General features: G+C 29.7%; 5 protein-coding genes and 1 long non-coding RNA gene across 7 annotated transcripts; 2 read left to right on the top strand and 4 right to left on the bottom strand.

Moving 5' to 3' along the window:
- Positions 1 to 308: 308 nt before the first annotated feature.
- On the bottom strand, positions 309 to 2,210 carry LOC110600644 (early nodulin-93). Of its 2 annotated transcripts, XM_021737521.2 has the most exons (4): positions 2,047 to 2,208; positions 1,901 to 1,962; positions 978 to 1,053; positions 309 to 900 (listed from the first exon to the last, which is right to left on the bottom strand). In XM_021737521.2, the coding sequence occupies exons 1-4, from the start codon at positions 2,156 to 2,158 to the stop codon at positions 809 to 811; spliced, it is 342 nt and encodes a 113-aa protein (XP_021593213.1). In that variant the 5' UTR covers positions 2,159 to 2,208; the 3' UTR covers positions 309 to 808. The 2 variants fall into 2 exon arrangements, with proteins under 2 accessions (XP_021593213.1, XP_021593212.1); XM_021737520.2 differs by having other exon boundaries at positions 1,901 to 2,210.
- Positions 2,211 to 2,979: 769 nt separating this feature from the next.
- LOC110630709 (zinc finger Ran-binding domain-containing protein 2) lies at positions 2,980 to 4,390 on the bottom strand. Its single transcript, XM_021778257.2, has 4 exons — positions 4,258 to 4,390; positions 3,713 to 4,043; positions 3,541 to 3,611; positions 2,980 to 3,459 (listed from the first exon to the last, which is right to left on the bottom strand). The coding sequence occupies exons 2-4, from the start codon at positions 4,024 to 4,026 to the stop codon at positions 3,443 to 3,445; spliced, it is 402 nt and encodes a 133-aa protein (XP_021633949.1). The 5' UTR covers positions 4,027 to 4,043; positions 4,258 to 4,390; the 3' UTR covers positions 2,980 to 3,442.
- Positions 4,391 to 8,065: 3,675 nt separating this feature from the next.
- Positions 8,066 to 9,338, bottom strand: LOC110600387 (early nodulin-93). Its single transcript, XM_021737234.2, has 4 exons — positions 9,106 to 9,338; positions 8,538 to 8,599; positions 8,367 to 8,442; positions 8,066 to 8,281 (listed from the first exon to the last, which is right to left on the bottom strand). Exons 1-4 carry the CDS (start codon positions 9,206 to 9,208, stop codon positions 8,187 to 8,189), a joined length of 336 nt encoding a protein of 111 aa, XP_021592926.1. The 5' UTR covers positions 9,209 to 9,338; the 3' UTR covers positions 8,066 to 8,186.
- Positions 9,339 to 11,910: 2,572 nt separating this feature from the next.
- Positions 11,911 to 12,903, top strand: LOC122721771. Its single transcript, XR_006348569.1, has 2 exons — positions 11,911 to 12,121; positions 12,207 to 12,903. It is a non-coding gene; the product is annotated as an uncharacterized LOC122721771 (long non-coding RNA).
- Positions 12,904 to 16,116: 3,213 nt separating this feature from the next.
- Positions 16,117 to 18,116, bottom strand: LOC110631240 (protein kinase PINOID 2). The gene is made up of 2 exons (XM_021778994.2): positions 17,249 to 18,116; positions 16,117 to 17,147 (listed from the first exon to the last, which is right to left on the bottom strand). The coding sequence occupies exons 1-2, from the start codon at positions 17,830 to 17,832 to the stop codon at positions 16,271 to 16,273; spliced, it is 1,461 nt and encodes a 486-aa protein (XP_021634686.1). The 5' UTR covers positions 17,833 to 18,116; the 3' UTR covers positions 16,117 to 16,270.
- Positions 18,117 to 25,274: 7,158 nt separating this feature from the next.
- On the top strand, positions 25,275 to 26,917 carry LOC110600618. The gene is made up of 2 exons (XM_021737486.2): positions 25,275 to 25,677; positions 25,759 to 26,917. Exons 1-2 carry the CDS (start codon positions 25,594 to 25,596, stop codon positions 26,068 to 26,070), a joined length of 396 nt encoding a protein of 131 aa, XP_021593178.1. The 5' UTR covers positions 25,275 to 25,593; the 3' UTR covers positions 26,071 to 26,917.
- The last annotated feature ends 446 nt before the right edge of the window (positions 26,918 to 27,363 follow it).

The raw sequence follows: 27,363 nt of genomic DNA, 5'->3' as shown, positions 1-27,363 counted from the left end.
TAGTTTCGTTCTCTCAATATTTTTCAGGGAAAGCTAGCATATATATCATTCCACCAGTTGCATGGTCCCAATTCCCATTTGAAAAAATGCCCTTCAATATGCTTCTAAATTAAGAAGTTTTGCATGGGGAGAATTAGGGTTATATATCTAATATGATGTGACAGAAAGTAATATTAAAACATCTATTATATTATATATTTTATTATTTCTAGTAACATCAATGTAATTATATTATCCCTTATATATATATATATATTTCTTTTTAATTTTAGAAAAAAAAAACTTAAATATAATGTGAAACTAAATTAGGAACATGATTTATTTTTTTTTGGTAATTACTGGAGAATAAGAAACAGGAAAATTAAGTAAATGAAGAGTTACAAGGATAAAAGGATATATGGTGGGTATGTTCGACCACCATGGTTGGTGGCGTTGAAAGTGAAGAGAAAATTCCATCTTTTGGCAGTGGTCAATTATTGAATCAAATTGTCCATCTTCTATTATTCTTTTTAAAGTGTTGGCTTCTCTCTCAATTTTTTCAATTACCCAGTTAGACTTTTTCATATATATATATTTTCTCCCACCTCTGAATTTTATCTATTTCCCTGTTGACTTGACCACAGATCATTTGCTGATGATTCTCCCTCCTAGGAGGACACCACTTCAATTATAAGGATTCTTCAACTATTATAATAGGGAGAAACACCTCGATTTTATTCAGATGTGAACGCAAGATGGATGGATGGATGGATGGATGGATTACATAACCACGGTTCTTGGGTTAATAAATTACTTGGGTAGCTAGTAGCTACTCGATGTTAGACTGATCGTTGAAGGAGTTTCTTCGAGCTGTGGCTAGAACTGTCTTATCAGCAACTACGAAATATGCTGCTCCAGCCACTGCAAAAATCCAACCTTAAATTTCATTAATAAATTAAGAAAAAACATAAATTTAACGAAATTAAATATTTACTGACCTGTTGATACGATGAGGGCTTGACCAGTGGGATTGATATTGGCTCTTGCCCAAGGCACCATCCTCACACTTGCCAGCTACACATTAACCAAAATTTTGCCACAATAATTAACTAATTAAAGATTTTTGCTATAATTAAAAAAACAGTTAAATTATTTAATTTATATTAACAAAATACTATTTAATTTTATTAAATTTACGTTTTATTTCATCTATTTATTATAATTTCAATAGTTCTCTCTTTATTAATATTATCATTATAAATGTGGAATAATTAAGAAAAACTAAAACTTATAAAAAAATTATTAAAATAAATATTATATTTATTATGTCAAGATTACTTTCACTGGAACCCACTTATTTATGCCTTCAAAATTTTTTTAAAAAAATTGAAAAAAATAATAATAATTACTATTCCTTAATCTTCTAAAAACAACGTATAACTTCTGAAACAAAACAAATTTTATATGGCAAAAAATCTAAATCAGCCCCCTGAACTTCTCATCAAAATTTAAATAAGCCCAACTCTACCTTTAATTAAGTCAAATAAAACCCTAAATTTTGCATTTAAGTCCTAATGTATCTAACCTATTAAAATATTACTTTGAAATTTTAAATATAATAAATTATTTTCTGTTGTTAGATAAGAATACAAGAATTGAATAATAAATAATTTTAAATATTTAAAATTATAAGAAATAATATTTTATTATGTCAAGATTTATTTAGACTTAAATGTAATGTTCAAGGTTTTATTTAGACCAAAATATTGAATTAGGCTTATTTGGACTTTGAGAAAAAAAATTTAGGAGCTGATTTGGATTTTTATCTATTTTTAAAAGTGAAAAAAAAAAAAAGGAGAAAGGATATACTTTTAAAAAAAAAAAAAAAGGAGAAAGGATATATATATATATATTAACTTACAGTTGGAATGGCAGTTGCAACGGTAGCAACAGCAGCGGCTTTAGCTCCAGCCAATACAGCTTCTGTTAATCCATTACAACATAAAACAATCAAGAGCTCACAGCAATTACTTACTACATAATTAAAGAAAAATATTAATGGCACACCATGAGAGCAACGCTTTGCTATGGCTTGCTTTTGGTCAAGAGAAGGTGAAGCTGCAGCTGAGCTATCTCTTTCATCAACTAAAGTAGACTGTGCAGCCACACTCTTGGCCATAGCAACTAACAATCAATAAAAAAAAAACAAGAAAATTAGATAGGTAATGGAATTTGCAATTGCATGGATATTTATAGAGAGGTTTTGCAACAGTACATTGGATACATAGATCAGTTTGCTGCTGGTTTCACATGAATTCTAACATTACAGTCACTTGTTTTCCCCTTGTTCTTTTCCATGCATGTGAAACTTGAAAAGCTCAAACCTCTAAGTGGGATTGTTTTATATTTAAGAAAAACAACATCATAGCCATGAAATTAAGAAAAAAAGAGAAGAATTTGGCACATAGATTTATCAGACATATACATTGTCTGCTTCTTAACAGTGGTTTGTCGGTGCCGGTTTTACTCTTGGGATGCCATCTACGTACGATCTGGTTTTGATTGCCACGTGTGATTCATATTACTTCCAAACTCAGAAACTTGTTCTTTCTAGTTCATGGTTTTAGGTTGGGACCTTGGGATTTGGACATGCATGGCTGATGGATTTTTAATTATTCTATTTTCTTTCCACCATTTTCAGCTGTTTGTTTCACGTTTCTAGCTACCTTTTCTTTGTTTTTTTTCCCTAATTAATTGTCGTTTTTGAAAACAATTTTTTTTTGTTTACATTTTGTGAAAACAAATTAATGAAAGACAAAAAAAAAAAAAAGCCAATTACGTTCATGGGTTTAATTTAATTTTAAATATATTATTCAAATTTAGATTAAATAGGAGATGTACTAAAATTTAATGCATTGAGTTGAGAATATATTATAGTTTCTCTATTCGAAAATGAGATGCGCATTAAACAACAGAAATTATTGTATTCGGAAAATATTCTGCAGAGACCCAACAAATCGTATAATGCATTTATTTCAAGCGTCAAATGCGCACCACCATGGAATTACAAAATATATTTTTTTTGTAATTTGTTACAAAAAATTAATATTTGTTACAAGTTTCAAGTAATTTGAATAATAATCATATAATCATTTCTTAATTAGCAAATTTGGATTTTGTAACACTTACTCCATTCCTTCCATAATTTTTTTCATTTTGCTTTTTTATACATAAGTAATATATTTTTTTATTAACTTTTTAATTAATTAACTCCTCTTTATTGCAACGCCAATTATTAAACTACATATGCATCATACAATAAAAAGCCAATTACGTAGCTAGTATATGCTTTTGAATTGGGTCTTCGACTGTATACGTAACTAGAAAAAGGAGATATTTTTCTATAGAGGAGATAGCTAGCTTCATCATCTGACAATTAACGTTGCATGTCTGATCGGAAATTTCACTCAATCGTACCACCTGAAAAAACGTCAATTAACCAATTTCATGCATAGAAAACAAAAATGAAAAACCTCAATGATTATGTAAATTATTGCCTACCAAAATCCTTGGGTGCCTTGCATCTGAAACATTCAGTCCTACTAGCATAATTATGTCCCCCACATCCCATTCTGTTATTTCCATTAAGTAGCTTTGTTAGCTTCTTCTATGATATACATAAATTTCTTTGAGTTTTATTTGAACATGAAGCGTGAATATAATGTGAACTCACCTAAGGCAAATCCAATCGCCGGACTTCCATCCAGGAGGAAAAGTGACTTCTGATCCATAGTGAGTGCTGCTTTGGCACCCGGAGGCATAAGGGTTTTTGTGTGCACCGCATTTGTAGCAGCTTGGCCTGCTGGCATAGTTGTGAGCTCTGCAGTTGTGGGCAGTGCAATACCAGTCTCCAGGCAGGATCCTTGTCCACTCTGCTGGATCGGGGCCTTGACACTTTGGGTATCCACAGTGTTGGCATGCTTCTCGGTTTCTAAAATTCATGTATTGGCATGCAGAGCACATCCAGTCTCCTCCTGACCAGCTCATTTTTTCTCACTGATAACCTGATCTCCATAAACAAAAAAGGGGAACTTAGAAGAAAAAAAAAAAAACTCACACCTTTTGCTGATATCAGCAATGATTATTCGACCATACGAGTGTGTTCACCTTTTGTCTAAAGGTTGAGAAATTTGCAGGTTTCCTTATATTCTTAACAAAAGAGCAAGCATTGCAGTTTTCATGAGGTATGAGAAATAAATTAATGCTGAAGATTCTAACCTGTAGGCTCAAAATGTGAAGTAGCATGCAGCCTTTGGTGTTTGTTTTCTTGTTGAGAGATTGGAAGCTAGTCCTTATATATATACAGCTCACCCATGTCTAGATGATGACATTTTTATACGAGATGTCGATAAGCCTGTCTCTTTGTTAGCCCCATAACCTCAAAATCGCATAATTTCAATAATAAGAAATTTTACGTTAATCTATTTAACTAATGTGTGTAAGAAGTGTTTCAATTTTTTCTTCTTTTTACTGGTTATATTTTCCAAAAGTGTTTTCAACTTTGCAAGTGATGAAAAATGGCTATGGAATATAGACAAGCAATAAGAGATATGATCAAGAATCATGCCAAAAATTAATGGAACATACAAGAATAAAGATTTAAAGGCATGAGAAATGCTTATAGTCAGATAAAATCTTTCATTCTTTATGTTAGGATATGTGTAAAAAAGAGAGAATATTATTTTCATTCAGAGTTTTAAATGTTTACATATGTTTTTTTTTTCATAAAAATATATGATATTTTAAAGAGTTATGGAAAAAAAATATATTTTTTTAATTTTATTGTAATTATATCTTATATTTTTTTAATAATTAACTAAATTCACCCTACAGTTACTTATATGTTTGGAGAGACTTACAAAATTATAAAATTACTCTTTTTCACTATAGAATATATTTAAAAATTACTATTATTATTATTTAATTTTTATCAATAGTTTTATAATAATAATAATAATAATTTATTTTAATCTTATTTTGACTAAAATTATTATCAATCAATTTTTTTGAATTTGTCTAATATACTCACTATTTAGTATTACTTTTAGAATTATAATTAAGAAAATAATTTTATTAAATACACTCAATCATCTGGATTGAGTATACATCTTTATTTTGTATCAAACACTGTGCCAGAAAGATTACTAGGGATTTAGAGTGAATCTTGAGTGAGATTGACAATTGTGTAACTCTTATAGTTTGCTGTGGTGAAGCTCCAAAAACAGCATGTACATGGATTTAGCTTGACTCATATTGCTTGATAATTATAGTTGAATGGTGGAAAGAAACTAAAGTGAGATCTTTAAGGAGCGTAGACCTAGTTTGCCAAACCACCTAAATTGAAGTAATTGAATTTTTCTTTCCATTTTATTTTAATTTCTAGCACTTAAATTTATATATTATTTTTAAATAATTTGATTCTTTCATTTTATGTTTAAAATTTCGAAATATTCATGTCTTAGTCTTATAATTAATCGTTTGGACATGATTGAGCTTATTGTTGTGTTTATGTGATACGCAAAAACATCATAATTTTCATAATGCATTGCCACACTTAATTGAGACAGCTACGTATATAATTGTGGCAGTTAATTCATTAATATTAAAACTCTGATAAATTTTGAGTTCGAATTTTGAACTATAAAATTTGCTTTTTTAGTGGAAATTGTTTTGAAAAGGAAAGAAAACTCCAAGCAAAGTATATATACTTGAGGCACCCTTTTTCCTTAAATAAAATGTGCAAGTGATGGTTATAGCTAATTAACTTGTTCACATCACGTAGGGCAGATCCTTCAGTTGACATGGACGAAGGCTTGCAGGATTCATATGGCTTCTACATATTGGAGAAGGCTTTATGTAGTCCAGGTGCACATGGTGAAGTTAAAAGGAAGTGAAGAAACTTTACAAAGATCTTTCATTTGGAATAAGTTCCTCTTCATTGTATGATGCATGATGTCCATTTCCAAATTCCCCTTTGTTTCTATTTGATTCCTTCATTCTTTTGTTAAAGTAACAACAAAGTTCATATACCCACATTCATAGTTTTGTCAATTTCAATTTTTACTTTTGTTTTTCTATGTGATATTTGTTCTCATAATTTTAAAAAGGTATATTTTTCTATGTTGGTGAAATTTTCTTCTCATTACTTGAACACTTGCAATGTGTCAACATGATTTGCTCATTCGGATTACTTGGGGTTAATTAGGTTTGAAAACCTAATGAAAGCTCATTATTATCTGGGGTTTTTCTATTAGGGAAATCTTAGGAATACTCGCAGGGTGGCTGATTCACTTGCCAAATAAGGAGTGTGTAGGGATGATGATTGCATTGCTCAGCTATGAGCTCCAATGCAGGGTGCCTGTTCTTGGTTTTTTCAGTTGCTTTGATCATTTTATGTTCGCATTTTCCTCTTGCTTTTCAGTTTTGTATGCTTTGAAGTTGGCTTTTCATTTAGTTAAAATATTTTATTTTGTTCGTACTCTTAAAATTTTTTAGATTTTTCGCTTAGCTTAACATATAAACACGTATATTTTTTTAGATTTTTCGCTTAACATACAATCACGTATATTGAATTAATTTTTTAAACACGTATAATTAAATCTTTTTAAAGATTTTCTAGAAAATTAATTAGTATAGTATGAATTGAGAACTTAATCACTAGAATATTTGAATATTCTAAATAAGAATATACTTTAATTATATATCTATCACTCTTTATTCCATCCTCAAAAAGGATTTCAATAATACTGAATACAATTCTCTACATATATCCTTTGGGGATTACACTAGAAAAATAGCCACTGCTTTTGGATCTTCAATAGTCATGAGTTCACATAGCTCACTAAAAAAATCCTATAATAACCTTAATAATTTTATTATAGGCAAGTTTTTTTATAAATGCAATTTAAACATTAAAAAAAATTAAATTCATTCTGAATTTTGTAAAAAAATAAAAATAAAAAAGAGAGAATATATTATAAGATAGTAACTTAATTTTAAAGCATTACTTATTAAGTTAGGTTTATATATATGTATAATGTTTACTTTTTATTCTTTATATATTATATTTTCCAAATCACATTATAAAATTTTATTAATAACAAAACTCTTACTTGATTATAACTTTAAGTGTTAATTAGTATATTTGTAAGAATAATTAATACAAAATTTATATATAAAAATGAATTATTAAATTTTAAAATTTGGATAAATTTGATTAATAAATTATTTACATTATTATTCATATGTGTGTGTGGGGTTGTGCTTTTTTATTAGTAGTACTAAATTTTGTTAATTTATTAACATAATTTCACAAAACATATATATCAAAGTTATTTATTTAGACGTATAAAAAAAAAATTTAACCCCTTATTTGAAAATAGCTAATTTTGAAAAAAAAAATTTAAAAATTATTTTTTGTTAATTTTTGTATTTATTAAAATTAATAATTTAATAATTTAACTCTATTAAATTTTTATAAGAATTGATTTTTAATTAAAATCAAATTTTTTCAAAATTATTAAAATTTTATAGGAAATAATTTCACACCTTAAAAACTCTTTTTTTTCCCTTCATTCTTTATTATTTTTATTTTATCATCAAATTTGCTTGTACTTTTACATAATCACTGCTTCTCTTTAAAAAAATCATTTAACTTAATATCGAGTATTAATATTTAATGTATTTATAATTTATATATATTCTTTTTTCTTCATATTTATATATTTATACGTATAAAAAAAGTAAAAATTAGAAAAATGTTGTTTAATCATTTGGGCCACGCAAGGCCCAATGACTTTGCTAAGAGGCTAGATTATCATAAACTGGGTGGATCTGGCAGGGGAAATAAGCGGCTCAGAGTCATCGCAGCAAGAAGTTAGCCATTGCTTTTTGGTAAACACCGGTTTGGTAGTATTTGGGAGTCCGTGGGAGATCAAAGAATGAGAAAATCTTGCTTGTTTTCAATCACTTTCACTTAGATTAAACATGGTTTTCATTGAGTCATTCATTCAAGCTGCTTAATCAGTGCTCTTAAAATGACAACCCTACTTTATTTATACGTTAAATGATGATGGATTAATTTACAGAGCTGCTTAGAGTAGTAGATAATAAAAATAGGACATAAATTGAAGTCCATATCCATGGAGTCACGCATCAATGTTAGAATTCTTGTTGAAGGAGTTCCTTCTTGCAGTAGCCAGGACAGTCTTGTCAGCAACTATAAAATATGCTGCTCCAGCAACTGCAGATTCAATTCCATTAGCAAGGAGAAAACGAAATGGTTTAGGTTCCATTAAATAATTTCATTAGCATGGAGAGATCATAACCTGTAGAGATTATGAGAGCTTGAGCAGTGTGGTTGAGATGGGCTTTTGCCCAAGGCAGCATTCTTGCACTAGCCAGCTGCACGTCAAACAAAAGTCTATCAAAATTCTTAAAATAATTTTTTTTAAAAACAAAAGTAAAATGTTTAAGTAATAATGAGCAAGGCAAGTTACAGTTGGAATGGCAGTGGCAACGGTAGCAACAGCAGCTGCTTTAGCTCCAGCAAGTACACCTTCTGCTCATTGATCAAAATTTGGAGCAAAAAAATATGAAAAATAATATATAATTAAATGGACTGGAATTAATGTAGATATTAATAAAAGATAATTAAACAAAAATAAAAAGTTCTCAGTTTCTTCAAAAGCACCAATGGCATATACCCATCATGGCACAAAAAGCTAGCAAGGAAGCAAATCTTGACCAACACCTAACTCATAATGCTATTTCATGACTGTCTTATAATTTCTTGGTTTAAAAGATTTTTGAGTTCTCATGGATATGACATGGTCCCCTCTTCAACAAAGACTTGGCCCTACTTATCATGCATGCTAAAATTTTATAATGTAAGGTTAATTAATTAATTAACTAATAACATTATCAGATTTGATGAAGAATTCAAAAGATACACAGGAAGAAAAGAAAGTTGATGAAAAACTCATAATGGCGAAGAAACCATGCTCAAAAAGAAGAAAAGAGATGTGTTAAAGCTAAGCATAAAGAAAAAAAGAGATTTATTCATACCATGAGAGCAACGCTTTGCCATGGCCAGCTTTTGGTCTAATGAAGCCAAGCTATTTTTCTCAAGAGGGGACTGAGCCTGAGCCTGAGCTACATTCTTGGCCATTTTTTTCTGAGACTAAGTCAAGAAATGAATATATAACTTGCTGATTAATTAACCGAAGAAGCTGGCCAGCTAGAATGAGAAAACTGGAAGAGGAGATGGCTTCAAGTTATGGAGAAAGTGAGGATTGGTTGGATATTTATAAGGACAGTGGAGTGGTTGTGTGGGTAAATGGGAAGTTTAGAGTTTGATGGTTTCATTTGAATTCTAACATCAGAGTCACCTGTTTTCTATTGTTGTCGGTTTGATTCTTTTGTAAGCTTTCTAATTACTACTTTTTTTTTTTTTGGCCATTTGGTGAGAATTGGGCAGAGGAGACAACAGTCGATATTGTTATGTCAGTGAAGGAAACAGGATGAAGTGACGAGTGGAAAATATATACTTCACAGCACATAGATTAATATTGAAACTGACCATCTTCCATTTTCTTTTAATGGGTATCTCTGGTAATTGCCAATCTTCTCTTGTTATATATGGTAAGATGATGTTATGGGGTTTGTTATTTGAATAATATAATTTTAAAAATAATTTACAAATTCATGGTGATGAAGGCAAATTGATCCACTCGTGTTCTGCAGTAACACAAATTCCCATACAAGTACAAATGACAGAAAAATGTAAATAGTTTTTGCAGATATATTTATTTCTTGAAAGTCTCTCATCATTCTTTTTTGAATCATCGACTCCACAGTCGATGCTTGAAAGCCACTGGTTTAACGCAAAAGCTGCTTCAAAACTATGGGTGCTGGTGCTGGTCTCTCTATTTCATATGCTTTGGTTGCACCCTCAGATTGATACACGTGTCCCTTATCATGGCCTCACAGCCATACGTCTTCTGGTTTCAACACTGTAAATGGGCTCTCTTTTCTTTGTTCATGGTTTTGCTTCAGTCGGTGATGGGATTTAAGTCTTTTACTTTTTTTAAAAAAAATTTAGTTGAATTATAATGTTTTCAATTTCATAAATCAAACTTTAATAATCCTAAAATTATTAAATTTACAAAAATAAAGAAAATATCTCTTTATAAAACTTTCTGTCATGATTATTTTTAGCCCTTTAATTTTTTTTTTTAATTGAAAGCCATGGCTGAATATAGATTTTTAATGTAAAATGTAAAAATCCTCTTAATTTTTTTTATCACAAATTTTAATAAATCTATAGTTTCTCTTTCTTTTTCTTCTTCCAAAAATATTGTGAATAAATATAATATAAGTGTTTTATATAGCTATTATAAATTAAAAAAATAATTTTATGTAAATCATTAATTAAAATATATGTTTAAAATATTATTTAAATATTAAAACTAAATTTAAAATGAATCTTATGTATATAAAAATTTATTTTTAATGAATGTAATATTGAACTTATTAATGCTCCTTAAATAGGATTAAATATTTATTGCTGATAATATAAGAAATTAAATCAAAATAAACAATAGTACATATAAAATATATATAATTTCTTATTATTTTATGTGAAATCAATAATAAATCAATTTTATTAAGTATAAATGTTGCATTCACTAAAAAAATTAATATTAAAATATTAATTAAATAAAGTTCGAAAAATTATAAATTTTATTTATTATCATCCCTAAAGGCAAGGAAATAATTGTGAAGCTAGTTAGCAGCCTAATCAATGGAATTAATTAGGACTTTTTCTCCTTTTTTTCCCACTTCTACGATGAGTCTCGAAGAGGCCCGAGTAGCTGATTTGTTTTGGGCTTTGAGATCTTTTGTTTCTTCCTTTTTTTGTTTTTTTCATCTTTATGGATGCTTTCCAGCCTGATGCTTTAAATTTGAAATTTTATTTTTGCTTAACTGAGATTTTGTAAGGTCACGAATAATTTAATTATAATTTGATTTGATAGACCGATTAATATATTGTAATTAGTTTAATGAGTAATAAAAATTTTTAAAATTTCATACGGATATCTCAATAATCATTTCAAAGAAAAATTTTATAAAATATGAAAAAATATTCAAGAGTGTACTAGACTAATCGGTGAAAACCTCCAACACTCAAGTCAAATCTAGTACTTTGAAATAAAATAAAAGAAAGAAGATAAAAGAAAGTTTCTTAAAAAAAAAGAAAGAGAATATATCAGAAAATGTATGAGAGATCGAGAGAATATCTTATTTGGATCGCAACTAAAATTTTTTGAAATTTATGGATAATCATTAAGATTTCTGCTAAATATAAAAATCATATTTTAGTCACAACCTAATAGTTGGTGAATTGCTTGTATTTAGTGGTGATTTTTATTCTCATTAAAAATTAAATTTTTTATAGTATCAAATCAGATCAGTTATATATATAAAAATTGATATTTTGACACTCTTTATGTTATGTCTCAACAAAGCGGACCAAAATGTATTCTTATAGTATGTCAGATGATTTAATAAATATAAAGTCGCGTTACATTAGTTTATTTTTATTTATATGCATATTTATGGTTTCAGGAGATAGTCAATGCATAGAAAATCAACATTCTAATTTGGTTGTGCTCTGCTAGTCCAATCTATATTGAAGTAAAGTGAGACTTTCCTAATCACGGTCAGATTTGCATCCAATACCAAGTCTTAAGGAAGACCGGGCTTCTCTGCCGTCTGTTTACTTTGATAGGATCAAGAGTGTTGATCAAATCTTTACATCTCATGGGTTGAGATTTCTGTTATCTGGTTTGATCAATGGTGAGGTTCATGGAATCCTTAATAACTATTAATTTGCATGGCACAATCTAGCATAGAGTAGACTTATTTAGTCTTTCATTTCTCTATGGTGTAAAAAATTAGTAAAGTAGCCTCTATACTCTTGTGACTTGAGCAACTCTCCCTCCTTCTTCGTCATTTTCTCCGCTTTTTAGGATTTATCTTTGCCGCTCGTCGGCCTCCCCTTCCCTAAAGAGCAGAAAAGGTCCTCTCTTCAGCCCATTGTGGGTTCTACCTTGCCCCATGTTGGATTGATGTATACAATTTTGTTTTTTTTTTTTTCTTTGCAGATTTATGCTAAAAGTGAGGGTATTTGATTAGTGCCTACATGTCCTTTGCTCTTCTCCATGCCGAAATTCTCCTTCCCAGTTCGGCCATGGCTACGGTTTTCTATGCTTAGGAGGTTTTAAAGGGAGCAGAGAATGTATCTCGGGGACCGCTGCCATTGGGAAGGCATCGATTCCTTAACGACTATAAGTAGAAGCCAAGGGTATGCTAAGCCTAATTGGATTTCGACTTCTGTGATTCTGGGCTTGTTGAAGTTTGATGATGGTTTCTAGTAGCGACTCTGCTCCTTTTTAATTTGGGTTTCTGTCTCAAGTGTGGATCTTCTCTTGGCTTGCTTGTTTCTGTCGTGATATTTTTCTAGTCATGCATATTGTTCCCCGCTCCTAGATATGCATCGTGATGGTTTTTTGGTGATGAGTATTGCAGTTCCGAGAGATCATAGGTTGCTGACGGCATTATGGGTTCGTGGTACTGGCGATGTCGGTTTGTGGAACCGAATCCCGTGACCGGATTGAAGCTTTGAGTCGGGTCCTTATTGAGTTTTAGGGTTTGATTATGTAATGGGCTAAAACCCTGTTTCTTTGGACCTTTGCTAGTTTCTTATTTTTTTTGAGCTTCTAGGCCCTATGATGTATATATACCCATTTGATTTGTAACCTTTAATCCTTGGTAATAATAAAAAAAAAAAGTAAAATCTCATGTTTATGACTTCATATTTATATATTTTAAAATATTTACTTTTACAATGAAAAATGGATAAGCCGCGTTCTAATAAATTAAAAAAATATAATTTTATTAATTCAATTCTTCATGAAAACTTTTTATTTATGATCAGATTTTTAAGTTAATTTATACATTTAACTAATTAAATCATAAATTTCATTATATGATTTGTTGTATATCGCATTGCATCACATCATTATCAAATATAATCTTAACTTAATTGATAGAGGATTGCTTTCTTTAAATTGAAATTGTTAGTACTAAGCTTTTGTTTGGATGAAGTGAATTGGAGAGAAAAGAAAGAAAATTCGTCTTCAAATTTTTTTGTTTGGACAACCATTAGAAGAGAGAAAAGAAGAGGAAATACATTTCTCAATCCTTTAAAATGAACCTAAAATTTCAAATATTTCTATCCAAATTAGTGGGAATAGAGAAAAGTTAAGATCATTTGTGTGAAAGTTCATTAATACCCTTTGAACTAAAAGTTTTTTTTTATTATAAGAGTATAATAGTTATTTTTTATTTTTCGAAGAGAGAAAATTTTTTTTATTTTAAGAATGAATGAATTAATTTAATATAATTATGGGGTTTAAGGGGTGTTGAATTTCACGTCGATTTATAGTAAACTCAAAAAAACATTTGACATGGCGAGTTTGAGAAGACATCTTATCGTGGACAATAATTTTTTTTTATTTTAAAAATGAATTAGTTAATTTAATATAATTCTGGGGTTTAAGGGTGTTGAATTTCACGTCGATTTATAATAAAGTCAAAAAAATTTTTAACATGGCGAGTTTGAGAAGACATCTTATCGTGGACAAGAATTCAACAATATTTAATATTCACAAGAATGTTTTTTCATTGTAATAATTTGTTTAATTAACCTTTAAGATGTAATCATCCTTCCTTTGTTCTACCTTGTCATATAAATCAGCAAATTAAATAATATTTCTCCCTTTTGACACTGCAATTGATTGAGTAGGTTGTTGTGCTTAATCAATACACAAACCATTCAATAGAGCACTTAAATTGATATTGTTCAAAGGGCAATAATTAAAAGCCAACAATATGAAAGACTGTCATTCAGCCTTCCTTTTTTAGACGTAAATAGGGGCAAGAAACTTGAAAATATAAAGTGATCTAGTGAAATAATCATCCATTCTATATCTTAAAAGCAAATTTATTTTTAACAAAAGTTTAAGAAAATATATCAAAGAAAACAACCGCATACATTCAATGAAACTGTGTTTTGCATTTTAACTCACAAAGAAAAAGAAAAAGAAAACTATGTATTGCAGAAAAGAAAAAAGAAGAAGAGGAAGAAGATGAAAGGAAAAGAAGGCAATGAGTAGGCTTCTTTTTTATCTATATTAATTTGTCCCTTTTCTTTTCTACACAGTTGTGAAACATCTGAGCATGAATCATGGAGAATATGAAATATACATGTAAAAGCAGAGAGAGAGAGAGAGAGAGAGAGAGCAGTGCGTCACTTTCTACATGCATGCCATAGCCATAGAAAGAGTCCCAAAGTGCGCAAATTAAAGGAAAGGGAAAGAAGCTCGCGTGCTTCTGCAAGCTGATGCTCACTACTATGCCCAAATTCCATCTCTTCTCATTCTCCATACCTATTTCCCCTTTGCTTTTTCACTTTTATAGCTCCTCCACTGTATGTCCCTTCTCTTTTTTTTTTTTGAATATTTCATAACAGACAGATACGAAGACTCAAACTCAATCTCACCCACTTACTAAGTTTTAAAAATAATAAATACCAACCAAAATACACCAACACTATTACATTTTAAATTTTAGGTAACAGTAGTTTAGCTGTGAAATTATTATCTTAATAATATTAAAATATCAGTTTTACAATAATTTAAATTTATTGAAAAAATTTATATTTTAATTATATATAATAATATATTCTATTAAAATATTTATTATATATTTAATAAAATTATAATTTCAATCTTTTTATATATTACTAAAAATAAATAAATCGTTGTCCTTATTCAGCACTATACAAATATAATATATTTCAAACCGTTGTTATTGATTTATAGCAACGGTCAAAGTTATAAGGTATTAATATATTATTGTTACTTTAGACCTATTGTAGTGCAAATTGACTATTTTACCTATTCTATTCTTTTAATACAAATTACATTCCATGATTTATTTAAAACCAAAACTGAATTTGGATAGTTAATCTTTCTTCTTGGTTGGTAAAGTTGATGGTTTTTTTTTTGCAGATTCTAAATTAATAAAAAAGAATTGCTGATTGAAAAATACCAAAACTGAATTTGGATAGTTAATCTTTCTTCTTGGTTGGTAAAGTTGATGGTTTTTTTTTTCAGACTCTAAATTAATAAAAAAAAATTGCTGATTGAAAAATACCAAAACTGAAATTATATAATTAATGAAATATTTACATTAAAAAAATTTAAAAATATCATAATATTAATCAGAAAAAATTAAATGAATTTTTAATTAAGTCATAACATATATAGTAATATGTGTAAGCAAATCTTATAATTAGTGAATGATGTAATTGATCTTTGCTTCATATTTACTTCTAAATCAATTATAAAATGACCCTTCTAGTAATTGATTTCTATCAATGATCAATGATAGTGTGGGAGAAAAAAAAAGAATGGGAATTAATATAGTTGATTGCCCATTTATTTATATAATATGATAATTGGGGTAAATGTAATTATGTATAAAGGCAAAGAAGGAGCGGGGAGAATGATGGGGTTTTTGTTTGTTTGCATAGACGGTGAAAGGACCTTCCGGCTTTAGTTTATTAATACTGAATTTTATTTTATTTTTTTTAAATTGAAATCGAAAAGAAAATAAGAAGATAAAACCTGAAATTTTTCTTATTTATTCAGATGTATTTATCATGAGTGCAAAATTTAAGATTGAAAGATTTTAAATTCAAATTTCAATTTCGCTATCAGTGAAATGAAAGGTTTCATCCTCATATTTTAATTATATTTACCATGATTGAGGAAGTGCCATAATTGTCATCACATGATCCTTCATGGGGTTCTTATGAGGATCACATTGCCACAATTAGGGGACTTCTCCTTTTACACGTAGGATCACATTAATTAATAATACTTTATCAAGTACTATAACCATTGTAATTTATCAAATTAAATAATCTAATCTATGCTAATTAAGAGCTTGCATCAATATTTCTTTAATTTAATATATCAATACATCTCTCATTTCTAGGACAAACAAAGGAAAACAACTCTATCTTTGGTGTAATACAATGATATTTTTGCTTCCTGTTTTGCCTATTAATTTCTTTTTTATTTATTTACAATTTTCTAGTTTAGAAGTAATCGAAATGATGTGGGATCTGATATGGTGCTTCTCTTTCTTGCTTGCTTAACTTTGGTATGTGAGCTCTACTTCTAATCTTGCAAGAATCACTTGGGACTTCAGGTGGCCTAACTGATCTAATCAAAGCCCAATTCACTCCTTTGAAGAATTCATGCCTCTTGATTTCAACAGAGCCCTTTAAGCTGCCAATTCTCTTCTTGGGATTCTTCACTAGAAGTTTGCTTATAAGATCTTGGGCTTTAACCATTTCTTCAAACTCTTTGCTACTGCTAACTGCAATTCTTGGAAAAGTTAAGGGCTGTTTAAGGATGTTTATTAAGGTTCTCTCATTGTTTTCACCTTTGAAAGGTGTTCTTCCATATAACATCTCGTACAAGAACACCCCTAGTGTCCACCAGTCCACTGCACTCCCATGGCCTTGCCCTGAGATCACCTCCGGTGCTAAGTATTCGTGGGTGCCAACGAAGGACTTGGATCGAGCATTGATGGGTTCAGCCACCAATTCTGGGTCAAGTTCTTGATGTTCTTGATCATGATCGCCGTCAACTCGTTCTGTAATTGTTGTAACTCTAGATGCTTTCTTTCTCTTGATGGAGGCTGAGAAACAAGAAAGCACAGGATGTATGGGTGTGGCACAAGACGGTGTAAAACAAGTTTCATAGTCGTGATGATCAATGGATTCCAAGACAGGTTTATTAGACTTTAGAAGCTTTGGAACGACATCGCATTTGAGACAAAGATCGAAATCTGAAAGCATTATGTGACCATCTTCTCTTACTAGCACATTTTCTGGCTTAAGATCTCTGTAAACAATTCCCATCATGTGGAGATACTCTAGGGCTAAGAGAGTCTCAGCTGCATAAAACCTGCATACATAAACATAATCATAGCTTAAAATAATTAGTTTAAGTTAAAGCATAGACAAAATATAAACCCTAATACAATTAAGCAGAAGTAAGTCACTTACTTAGCAGATGAAACGGTGAAGCGCCGGCCTGCCTGGCGTTGCCTAGCAGCATACAAGTCTCCACCGGGGCAGTACTCCATAACCAAGCAAGAGTAATGAGAAGCTTCAAACTCTGCGTACAGAGTAGGCAAAAAAGGGTGATCAAGCATGCCCAGAATCTCCTTCTCCATTTCAGCTCTCTGCAACTTATTCCTTATAGCAAGTGCTTCTTTATCCACCACTTTCATGGCATAAAAGCACTGAGGCAAACCCACCACAGGGTTTCTTATCTGACAAAGATAAACATTCCCTAAATCTCCACTCCCTAACCGGCGAAGGAGACGAAAATGATCGAGACCAACACGGCCACTGGAGATTTGTAGCCGCTTAATGGCCTCCCATGCGGCTTGGTTGGCCTTGTGTGGCTTGTGGGAAAATGAGAATGAAGATTCAGGTAAAGAAGAAGTGATGGAGACAGAGCTCCGTCGACTACCGAAGCTTAGGTTACTCATCCAGCTTCGGCTAGATTCAGGTACGGTTATTGAGGAAGAGCTACTGTCGTAGTCAGATTCATCTCTGGGTGGTATGGCTGCCATGGCGAACATTGTGGTGGTGGGAAATGGGAATGGGGCATATGTGAGAGTTTCTGGCGTTGTTTATGGAAATCAGGGCTGGCTAAGCTTCTTATATTGAAGTTTGGATGGTGTGGCTGTCACTTAACCTTGTGGGTTTTTGTAGCACATGAACATATAATTATGTGCTTCATCAAACAAAGTTACAAACTGTTACTTTTCTTAATCCAACACTGCCTATTCCTACTTTTTTTTTCTCTATTATTTTTATTGCCTCACATGTCTGCCACTATTTTTCCTAAATATCCCAAATTTGCCATTATTTTTTTTAAAATAAAAATTATAATATTTCAATCTCAAATAACTCACTTACATCAAAAAGTTGCCAACTAATTTTTTTTCTGACAGGTTCACACCAACAAGAAATTTTTTTTGAAAAAAAATCATATTTATTAATTTATAATTAAAATTTACTGAAAAAAAAATGCATGTAGTTTGTTTAACTATTTTAATAAAATTAAAATTTGTTTGGGTTTTGTGATGCATATGCAATCGAATGATTACTAACAACTTTGTGTTATAAATAATTTATTTTCAAATTAAAGAAAATAGTAATTAAAATGTGTAAGTAAATTATCAATAATTGAGCTGACACAACCACTATGCTTTGTTCTCTCCCAAAAGTGACTTCCAGAAAGGAATGCCAAAAATATTAATTCATAAACACAGTCGTTTTAGGTTTGGTTTTGGCATCCTATGAAGCAGTACAATTTTAAAAAAAAAAAAATAGAAAAGAAATAACATCAATTTCTATTGGCTAATTGATGACTGATGGCAATGGCAATTGTATAAAAATATTTTCTTATGACATAAAAAAAAATTCATTCCAGTTTTTTACCTTAAATTCTGTGCCCTGATGGCAATTTTGTTATTCTGTAGCAAAAGATGTCTCTTCTGGAAGGCCGGCGGTCAAAAAGCGCTTCATCTTTTGCTCTTAAAAGCTAAAAGCCAAAGGCTTTGTGTGTGCATCGATTTTCAAGATGCGTTTCCCAACCATGTAATTGACTAATGAAAAATAAAAAAGGTGTCTGCTAATACCGAACGTCGTCGTTTGTTTGATAAAACGATGTCATTTCACCTCAGTCAAAAATCAATCATCTTTTGACAGCTACCTTTTGAATTGTAGTTGCTCTCTTATCAGCGTCAGCCCTCAGCTCGCCATGAAAAGTAGCGCATACCAGTAGTTGGAAATTTACCTTTTGGATTTTCCACTATTTAATAAATAGCATAGACGGTGTCAAATTCAACTCTCAAGTTTTAAATTTTAATTTTATTTTTTAAAAAGAAAAGGAAATTAAAGAAGAAGGATGGAAGGAAGGAATAACACGGGAGACCCGTGGGTGACATTGATGAACACCTCCAAAAAAAAAAAAAAAAGAGGATAGGTGAATGGCTTTAAGATGAATGAATTGATAAATACAGAGTATGATGATTCATCTAATCTTTTTATGATATTGTTGTTATGCATGTGAATCTACTTGGGGACCAGACCTCTCCATGTGCCTCTTTCATCTCCCATTTATTTTAAATTTTCCTTTCATTTTAATTTTCAATATCCCTTAATCCATTTCTTTTTTATAATATAAAAACTAAATAATTTTGAATTCAGTAACGTTGGTTATGAATTATTTACATGTATGTGAATGGAATTTGAAGGTCGGAAAGTAAACTTTTAATTACTTGAACAGCAAATATATCTGTTTACTCGCATTGAGAGAATTTTTGACTTGTCGGTTTCTTTAGCATTAGCATTTCTGCGGCACTAATTGATTCTGCGGAATATAATCGGAACATAAATTTGAAGGAATATCGAGCAATGAGGCTTAGCTTTATTCTTGACCTACCTATATTAATTTTTCACCTTAGTTTTTTACTTATTTAGGCCTGTTTATTTTTTTTCAAAAAAATATTTTAAAATAATTGACTGATAAAAAATATTTTCTTTAATTAAAAGTTAAATGTAATAATTTTTAAAGAAAACGATTTTAATTTTTTAAAGTTCATGAATCTTATTAATACTATTATGAATAAATTATTATAAAAATAGCTTATTTTAATAAGCTATGAGAATACCATTTATTTTTTGAAGTTTATGAATCTTATTAATATTATTATGTATAAATTATTATAAAAAATAGAATGAAAATAAAAAATCTTACATAAAAAAATTGTAAGGCTTTTCTACGGGTTTATATTATAAAAAAAATTTAATTTAAATATAAAATATTTTGGAGGAAATTCAAAATTAATAAATTATATTATAAATCAAATATTTAACAGATTTGGCACTTAAATATATATATATATATATTATCCAAATATATTTGTATCTATCTAAAAATGTGTTTGCAATCGATACTAATTTTTAATTTAAATTTATTTAAAAAAATTATAAAATTGTTGTCGATAATTTTGTTAATTTTGTTGTATTCTATAAGAATATTCTTATAACTCTGCAGCAAATACAGTGGGTCAATTAATTTCTGAAAGATTCACGAGTCAGTTTATACGTTCATTGTTCTAATATAAATTTATTAATATTTTTTTAAATTACAAGAAAATATAAAAAATAAATTATTTCTTTAAAAAATATTTTTTTTATAAATAAATTATTTTTCCTAAACAAATAGTCTTAATTTTAATTTAAAATTTAAAATTAAACATGTGAAAAATCATCACGTTTCATATTTCGGAGGGACTAGATGCTCTAGCTAAGGAAAGTGTACAAATTTTCTCGCAAAGAGGAAGAAATCTTATTTTATTTTATTTTTGTTTTTTTCAAGTAGGGGAGATAGGAGTTGAATTCTGCATGGCAAAGAAACTCTTTTACATACTTTGCCAACTCATTCAATTTTTTTACATGGAGGTAGTCTCATGTTTACGTATCATTTACTTTTGCTTATGTGAAAATTACATAAAATTTAATTTATAATATTATGTAGATGGTTTACCATATTATAAAACATAATATTATATTAATTTATAATATTATTTTATTTTAATAAAACATAATATTTAACTTTGAGGTCATCTAGAGCTTGAGGTATTAATTTTCTATATCATTTTAATTATTACGAGCCAACCATGCCAAAATTATCTTAACTCCTAGTAAAAAGGTTTATTTCTATATTTTTAGTAAATTAAAATTCCTAAAAATTTCAACTTTAATTAGGATAATTAATAATTAATCTCTAGACTATAGGAAAAAAAAATGATGAACCTCTATGTATCTCAACTTAGCTGTGATTAGACACAAATGAGCTCCCAATGGAAATGGGTTTTGGCTTTAGTGTCACATCCCCAATGATTATTACCCTCGTCTCGTGGCTCTATAATTACAACCACAATTTTTAATCATTAATTATTAAAAAGGAAAAAGCTTCAACCTTTATTTTTGGCTTTAACTGAAAAAGACCAAAAAAAGAAAAATAGAAAATGGGATTTTTAAGTTTTGCTTGAAGAGGGTACTGCAGAAGAGAAGAGATAATACAAAATCTTGTGTTCTATTTGGTGGGATTTGGAGTTTGTGAAGACTCTCCCTCGGATTTTGCTTGATTTGTATTTTTCCACATAAAATAATAATTTTTCTTTTCTTTTCTTGCTTCACTTTTCTCTGCAAAATCTTATCATTTTCACTTTTGGTTGCAATTTCAGGTAGCATACCCAACAAAATTTGCAGTGCTGCTTAGTGGCAAATATATAGGAAAGCTCAAACCTCCATCACTTGCCCCATACATTGTCCACCCTCTTCTACCATTCTTGCTTTTCTTCACATTATTAATTTAATTTGCAATAATCACAGTTTATTACTTTCCTATATTATGAATCTATGAAAATAAAAGCAAATAATGGTCGGTGGAGTATAATTTTTGTTGGTAGTCAACTAATCACTTTATCTCGTCTACAAGACTATGAAAAAATTATTGTAACGATTATATTAATATGAATTTATAATTACGATTTTACCTTTAAAATAAAATAAGTAGCATATTGATGAGTTTTCATGACCGATTCTTTTTTTTTATAACTGTTGTGAAGTTTGCGAATGTATATCGCTTGTGAATTCCATTGAAGACTTACGTAACCTTAACTATCGAGATTGTCTAAAATCACATATTATTAAGCAATTCTTATGATTAGCTTAATTTGAAGGCATTCAAATCAAATATCGCACGGTCCCAAATGAATGTTAAAATATGAATTTTGTAACATTATGTTAAAATATGAGTTTTGTAACATTATGTTAAAATATGAGTTTTGTAACATTATGTTAAAATATGAGTTTTGTAACATTTGATATCAAACGTTTAAGTTATAATTATAAGTCAAACAATAACGGTTTAAAAATTATTTCATTTTCTTTTACTTACTTTTAAATTATAGTGTTATTAGTTTTAAGATAATAATTTTATATTTGCTTCTAAAATATTATTATTTAAACTCTAAAATATAGCTGTGTTATAATCTCAATCGCATGCAATATTAATAAAGATTAATAGGTAAGTCTAGAAATCTTGTTACATGATTTGTTTCTTGCATGGTTATCAGAATGAAGATTTGAATTTTGTTGGATAGTTGGTTTGGGAAGGAACATGGTATGGGAAGAAAATAGAGGATGAAATTGAAGGTAAGAGTAGAATTTGAAGAAAAAGACAAGAATGTGCAGAAGATGAAAGAAGGAAAAGAGAATTATTAATGCATGTAAAAACTGAAGGGTTGCAGGAGAATGCACTGAGCAGAAGATGGCCAACCTGACAACCCCACAACTCAATGTAGCAACTCTTTAATTTAATTTAGAGAAATTTCATTGAGGACAAAAAAGAAAAAAAAAAAAAGGTGAACCTGCACATATTCAAAGGGATATGGATGAATATACTGGGAAATTGCATATCAATGATCTGGTCTGATTAATTTATTTCTTATTTTTTAGGTGGAATGTATCCGTTTTTTTAATTTTTATTTGAAAATTTATTTAATGTTTTTATTTCCAATTGCATCTTTTTAATATGCAAACTTTATAACAGTATTTGAATTTTATAAAAATGTAATAAAAAAATCAAAACATATATAAATTATAGTTGTGGTTATCCATTAAGGATAATTTATTTGGTGATACCAGTCGTACCTCACTATTTCTGGACAAGACCGAACCCAAAAAAAAGTGCTGGTCCAAAATTTTTGGAGCCTTTCTCAGTCGATCGATTTAATATCTTAAGTCTTGGTTCAGGTGCATGGGACAGGCTGGATCGTCCGTAAGTCCAGATCCAATAAAAAAAAATCCAGTCCGATAATGTGACGTGACGAATGATAGCAAGTCTAATCACTTCGCAGCCCTATCTGCATATGCGTCGGGGGAATTAAACGGCTGTCTGGCGTGGAGAGGGACTCTAATACTTCCGTACATATGGACTCGCGTGATAGAAACAGACGACACTATAGCAGAGAGATCGTTAGACGTTACTAGCAGACAAAAAAAAATGAATAAAAAAAGGGAAAGCCTCTCTATCTAAACTTACTTGTATACTATAAACTCTATTTTCTAGATTTCAAAATATTAATTGATATTTTAAAGGTGGATAAACTCTCGTGTTTGAATTTCTCTATTTATTTTTTTTTAAATATTCGCCTTTAAGATGTTATGAAAAAATGTTATTTCTTATTATGTAGTCTAAAAACTGTATTTAGTTTAATTCATTTATATATATATATATATATATATATATAGATTTATATTATAAAATATTATTTTAATATAAAATTAAACCATAAATTTTAAACTAAATCACATACGTGGTTATGAAATCACAGAATATATTTTTATATTTTCTCAATTTATATATATATATATATATATATGTAAATGAAAACTTAGACATGTTATGATGGGCAGCTCCAACTCATGGGTCCAAAAAAACACTTGTTTTGTAATTTTATGCTTATGTGTTGGTTCAGTCTCAAAGTTTGAACACTTATATTTTAACAATTTCTGTCTTTAAATTCTGGAGACCTGCATTGCTCATTGTCTATAATATTAAGTCAACATTAAAAAATTCTGGACCTATATTATGCTTAATTAGGATCCATAATTCATCATTATTTTATTTTTTTAATGGAAATTGAACGTGCTATTTGTTTTTTTTTTAAAAAAAAAGAGAAACTAATGGGAGAAAATTATTATTCAATTATAGTCAGAGAGTTGCAATGAATCCAGTCAGCTCTAGTCATGATAATAGAATATTATATTATATAAATAAATAAAATGTTGAAAGAACAAAACCAAGTTCTTAATTAAGGTCAAAGGATGTCAAAGACTTGAGATGGGATGCTTTGGTTTTGGCAAGTATACTTCCAACATTATTCAATTATGAAAACATTTTCTAACCCATAATTAATTATATTATGTTTTTTCTTTGGATTCAATGTATTCAAATTAATTCCAAAATACATTCTATTTTCAAAATACAAGTGGGTTTGACTTTTTTTTTTTAATTTTTTTTCTCAAATGTAATATGATGATATGCATTATTATTAATTTTTTTTATTAATAATTGAATGAATAATCGTTTAATTAAAAATTAATTTATTTCATTCATAATATTTTGAAATTATTTATTTTGAATGATAAAGATAATATAAAAAATTTATTCTAAGATATATAAAAACCTTAGCCTCATACATGAAATTTGATCTAAAAATATTTCAATGTGAGTATAAAAAAAATCATGTTAATTAGTTTTTAGTAAAATTAATCTGAAAGTTTAATTTAATTCAATTTATCAAAAAATATAAAATTAATATTTTTCATTTCTGATGTAATCTAAAAATTAAGATGCTTAATTTCATTTTTTTTCTAAATTTTTGGTTTAAATTGAGTTTAAATTAAAATTACTAAGTGAATTTGAATGAGAATTAAAATAATCTGAAATAAATATTCTAATAAATATAAGTGACACAAAATAATTAGTTTTAAATTTTACAACAGTCTTAGATTTTATGATAGAATTGAATCGGGTCTAATTTTTACTATTGATGTCCAATATAAACGTACGATAGTTTTTCAAAAAAAAAAAATTAAAATACACTACTTTTAAAAGTGTGACGAGAGTTGTAAGTCTCGTCATAAAATTAAGGCGAAAATTTTAAAATAAATTTTATATTTTAATTTTTTTAATATTTTTATAATTTTATATATTAAAATTTTTTTATTATAAATAATTTTTTATTAGTTATTTGAAATTCATTTCTCAATTTTTCAAGAATTTTAATAAAATTTGTTTATTTCTAATATCTTTTTCTTTTATATCGTATTAACGAAATAATATTAGTTAAAATTTGTGATAGAGTCGAATAAATCATTTATCGATAAGATTCCATTAATTCTTAGACTATCGGAGGAAAAATATCTTATGAACCTCTAAAACTATCATCAATAAAATGAGAGCTTCGCGAAGGTAAATGTTTTTAACTTGATCCACATGAGCCATCTCCCATGGAATTCAGTAAATTTGAGCGGGAGCTTGAAGCCCATCAACAAGTAGTCCATACTGTTCATGCCCTCATATTTGAACGGGGCTTAATTTGAGCAGGACTAGCGCATAGGCTCTGTTGCACCAGCTTTGTATCAGCATGAGGTCCGTTTCATGCAGTCATACTGTTTGAAGAAAATCCCCTGAGGACTTCAAACCAGCCAAAATGATACCAAAGTAGCTACGCACTCTGGCCAGTGGAATTTCTATGTTCTTGGGTGGCCTGATCGCTCTCAATATCATTTCATCTATTGCTATTGGCACTTTTCGTTATGCCACCAAGCTCAAACTAGTAAATCTTTTAAACAAGAATCGTTTCTTTTTCTACTATTTTCTCGTATTTGCTCTGAATTTTGTTTCCTCTTTGCTTCAGAGAAAGGATGCAGTGCCTTGTGGGATTTGCAAGCAAAAGGGATTTATATATGCAAATGGTGTAAAGGCAGGCAGTGCTAATATAAAGTGGTCTCCTTTATACGATCCCATTGCTTTCAACCCTTGCCTTTGCCCTACTTGTGATGGGAACAAGTTGGCGGTTTTCTATTCCTTACTACCTTGTAATTTTTGTTTCACTACCGATTTGGGTATTGCCGAAATTTACTTGTATGCTGCTTTGTTTGATATGTATTGCAGGGTTCAGCTTTGCCTAAACTGCCTTGGGAAGGGATACACGACTGGTAAAATGTGAAATGTGCAGTAATATGCGCCTTCTTGAGGTTAAGCTTGTCCTTTTCATAATGATTTCAATGTTGAAATGTACATGTAATACTATGGTTAATCACAATGACCAGAATATATATTTTGGGAAATGTAGTTCTTGTGAGTTGTGAACATCAGCGATAGTGAGGATTGAGAAACAAAGTATTCATTGTTGGTCTAGGAAAATGGAAGGAATGATGAGTGTGGTAGACAAGTCATATCCATGTGATGAAATCCTGAAATGTTGTTGAGCACCTAGATTTTAATTAAATGAGAATCAAACACTCCTAAAATTGTAGTAATTGATGGTTAGATTAGCACCTGTAAGGAGTTATCAGTTCCTTGCCTGACAATAGCGGATTGCAATTCAAAACTTGACCTATCACTGCCACTTTCTTAGACTGAATTCCAAAAACATCATTGGCAGTGTAGTATTTCCACTTGAAGCCAGTTTCTCATCATTGTCAGAATAGTATCACCGAGATTCCAGTTAGCATATATGACTGAAATTCTAAGGTGGATTGTCTCAATTGGCCACATATACTTGACTTAACTGTATGTTCATGTCTAACCAAAGGATGACTCCAACCATACTAACATGGAGATTACCAATCAATTAAGGATGATCACTGTTAGTAAGAAGCAAGGAAGGATAAACACTCTCTCCATAGGAAAAAAAAAAGGGAGTTTTGAGTCCTATTATTCCTTTTAAATGATAGGGTGCTTTGCCTTTATGTCAATGCACTTACTGTCAAAGATTTTAAATGCAGGCTGAAGTTGGGACTCCTGCAACTTCCATAGCTGCCGTGGTCGAACAAATTACAGGGGTTTACATGTTCCAGTGGGGCTTATGTGAATAATCCGAATTTGTCAGGGGATAAAATAAAAGCTTCTAATTCTTTTCAGGGACCTTCATTCATTGCCCTATAAATACCAGGACAAAAGTTGTGTGTGACAGCGGTTTTCCTTTCTTGCCAACCTGGGCTGAGACATTTAAGCCCGAGTCTGGGGCAAGCAAGCCTAACCCAGACCTTAAATTTTTGTCAAACTTGACCAAGTATGACTAAACCCACATGAGCTAGTCTCTGACTCTTTGTATGGTATCTTTGAAAGGTTCTGCGCACAGGCGTGCTGTTGTCAAATAGATTTTTTTCTTTTTTTTTCTTTTTACCATGCAATTAAAATAGCATTACCAAGTACCAGTGCGCAAAAGAGGGTATACAGGAAGAGTCAAAGATCAAAAATAAAAACAAAACAACCACAAGTACAAAACTAAATAAAA

This window comes from Manihot esculenta, chromosome 14, assembly GCF_001659605.2.
Source record: "Manihot esculenta cultivar AM560-2 chromosome 14, M.esculenta_v8, whole genome shotgun sequence".
In the NCBI taxonomy this organism is placed as follows: domain Eukaryota; kingdom Viridiplantae; phylum Streptophyta; class Magnoliopsida; order Malpighiales; family Euphorbiaceae; genus Manihot; species Manihot esculenta.
The sequence above is the reverse complement of the archived record's forward strand: the minus strand, read 5'-3'. Positions and strand labels throughout refer to the sequence as shown.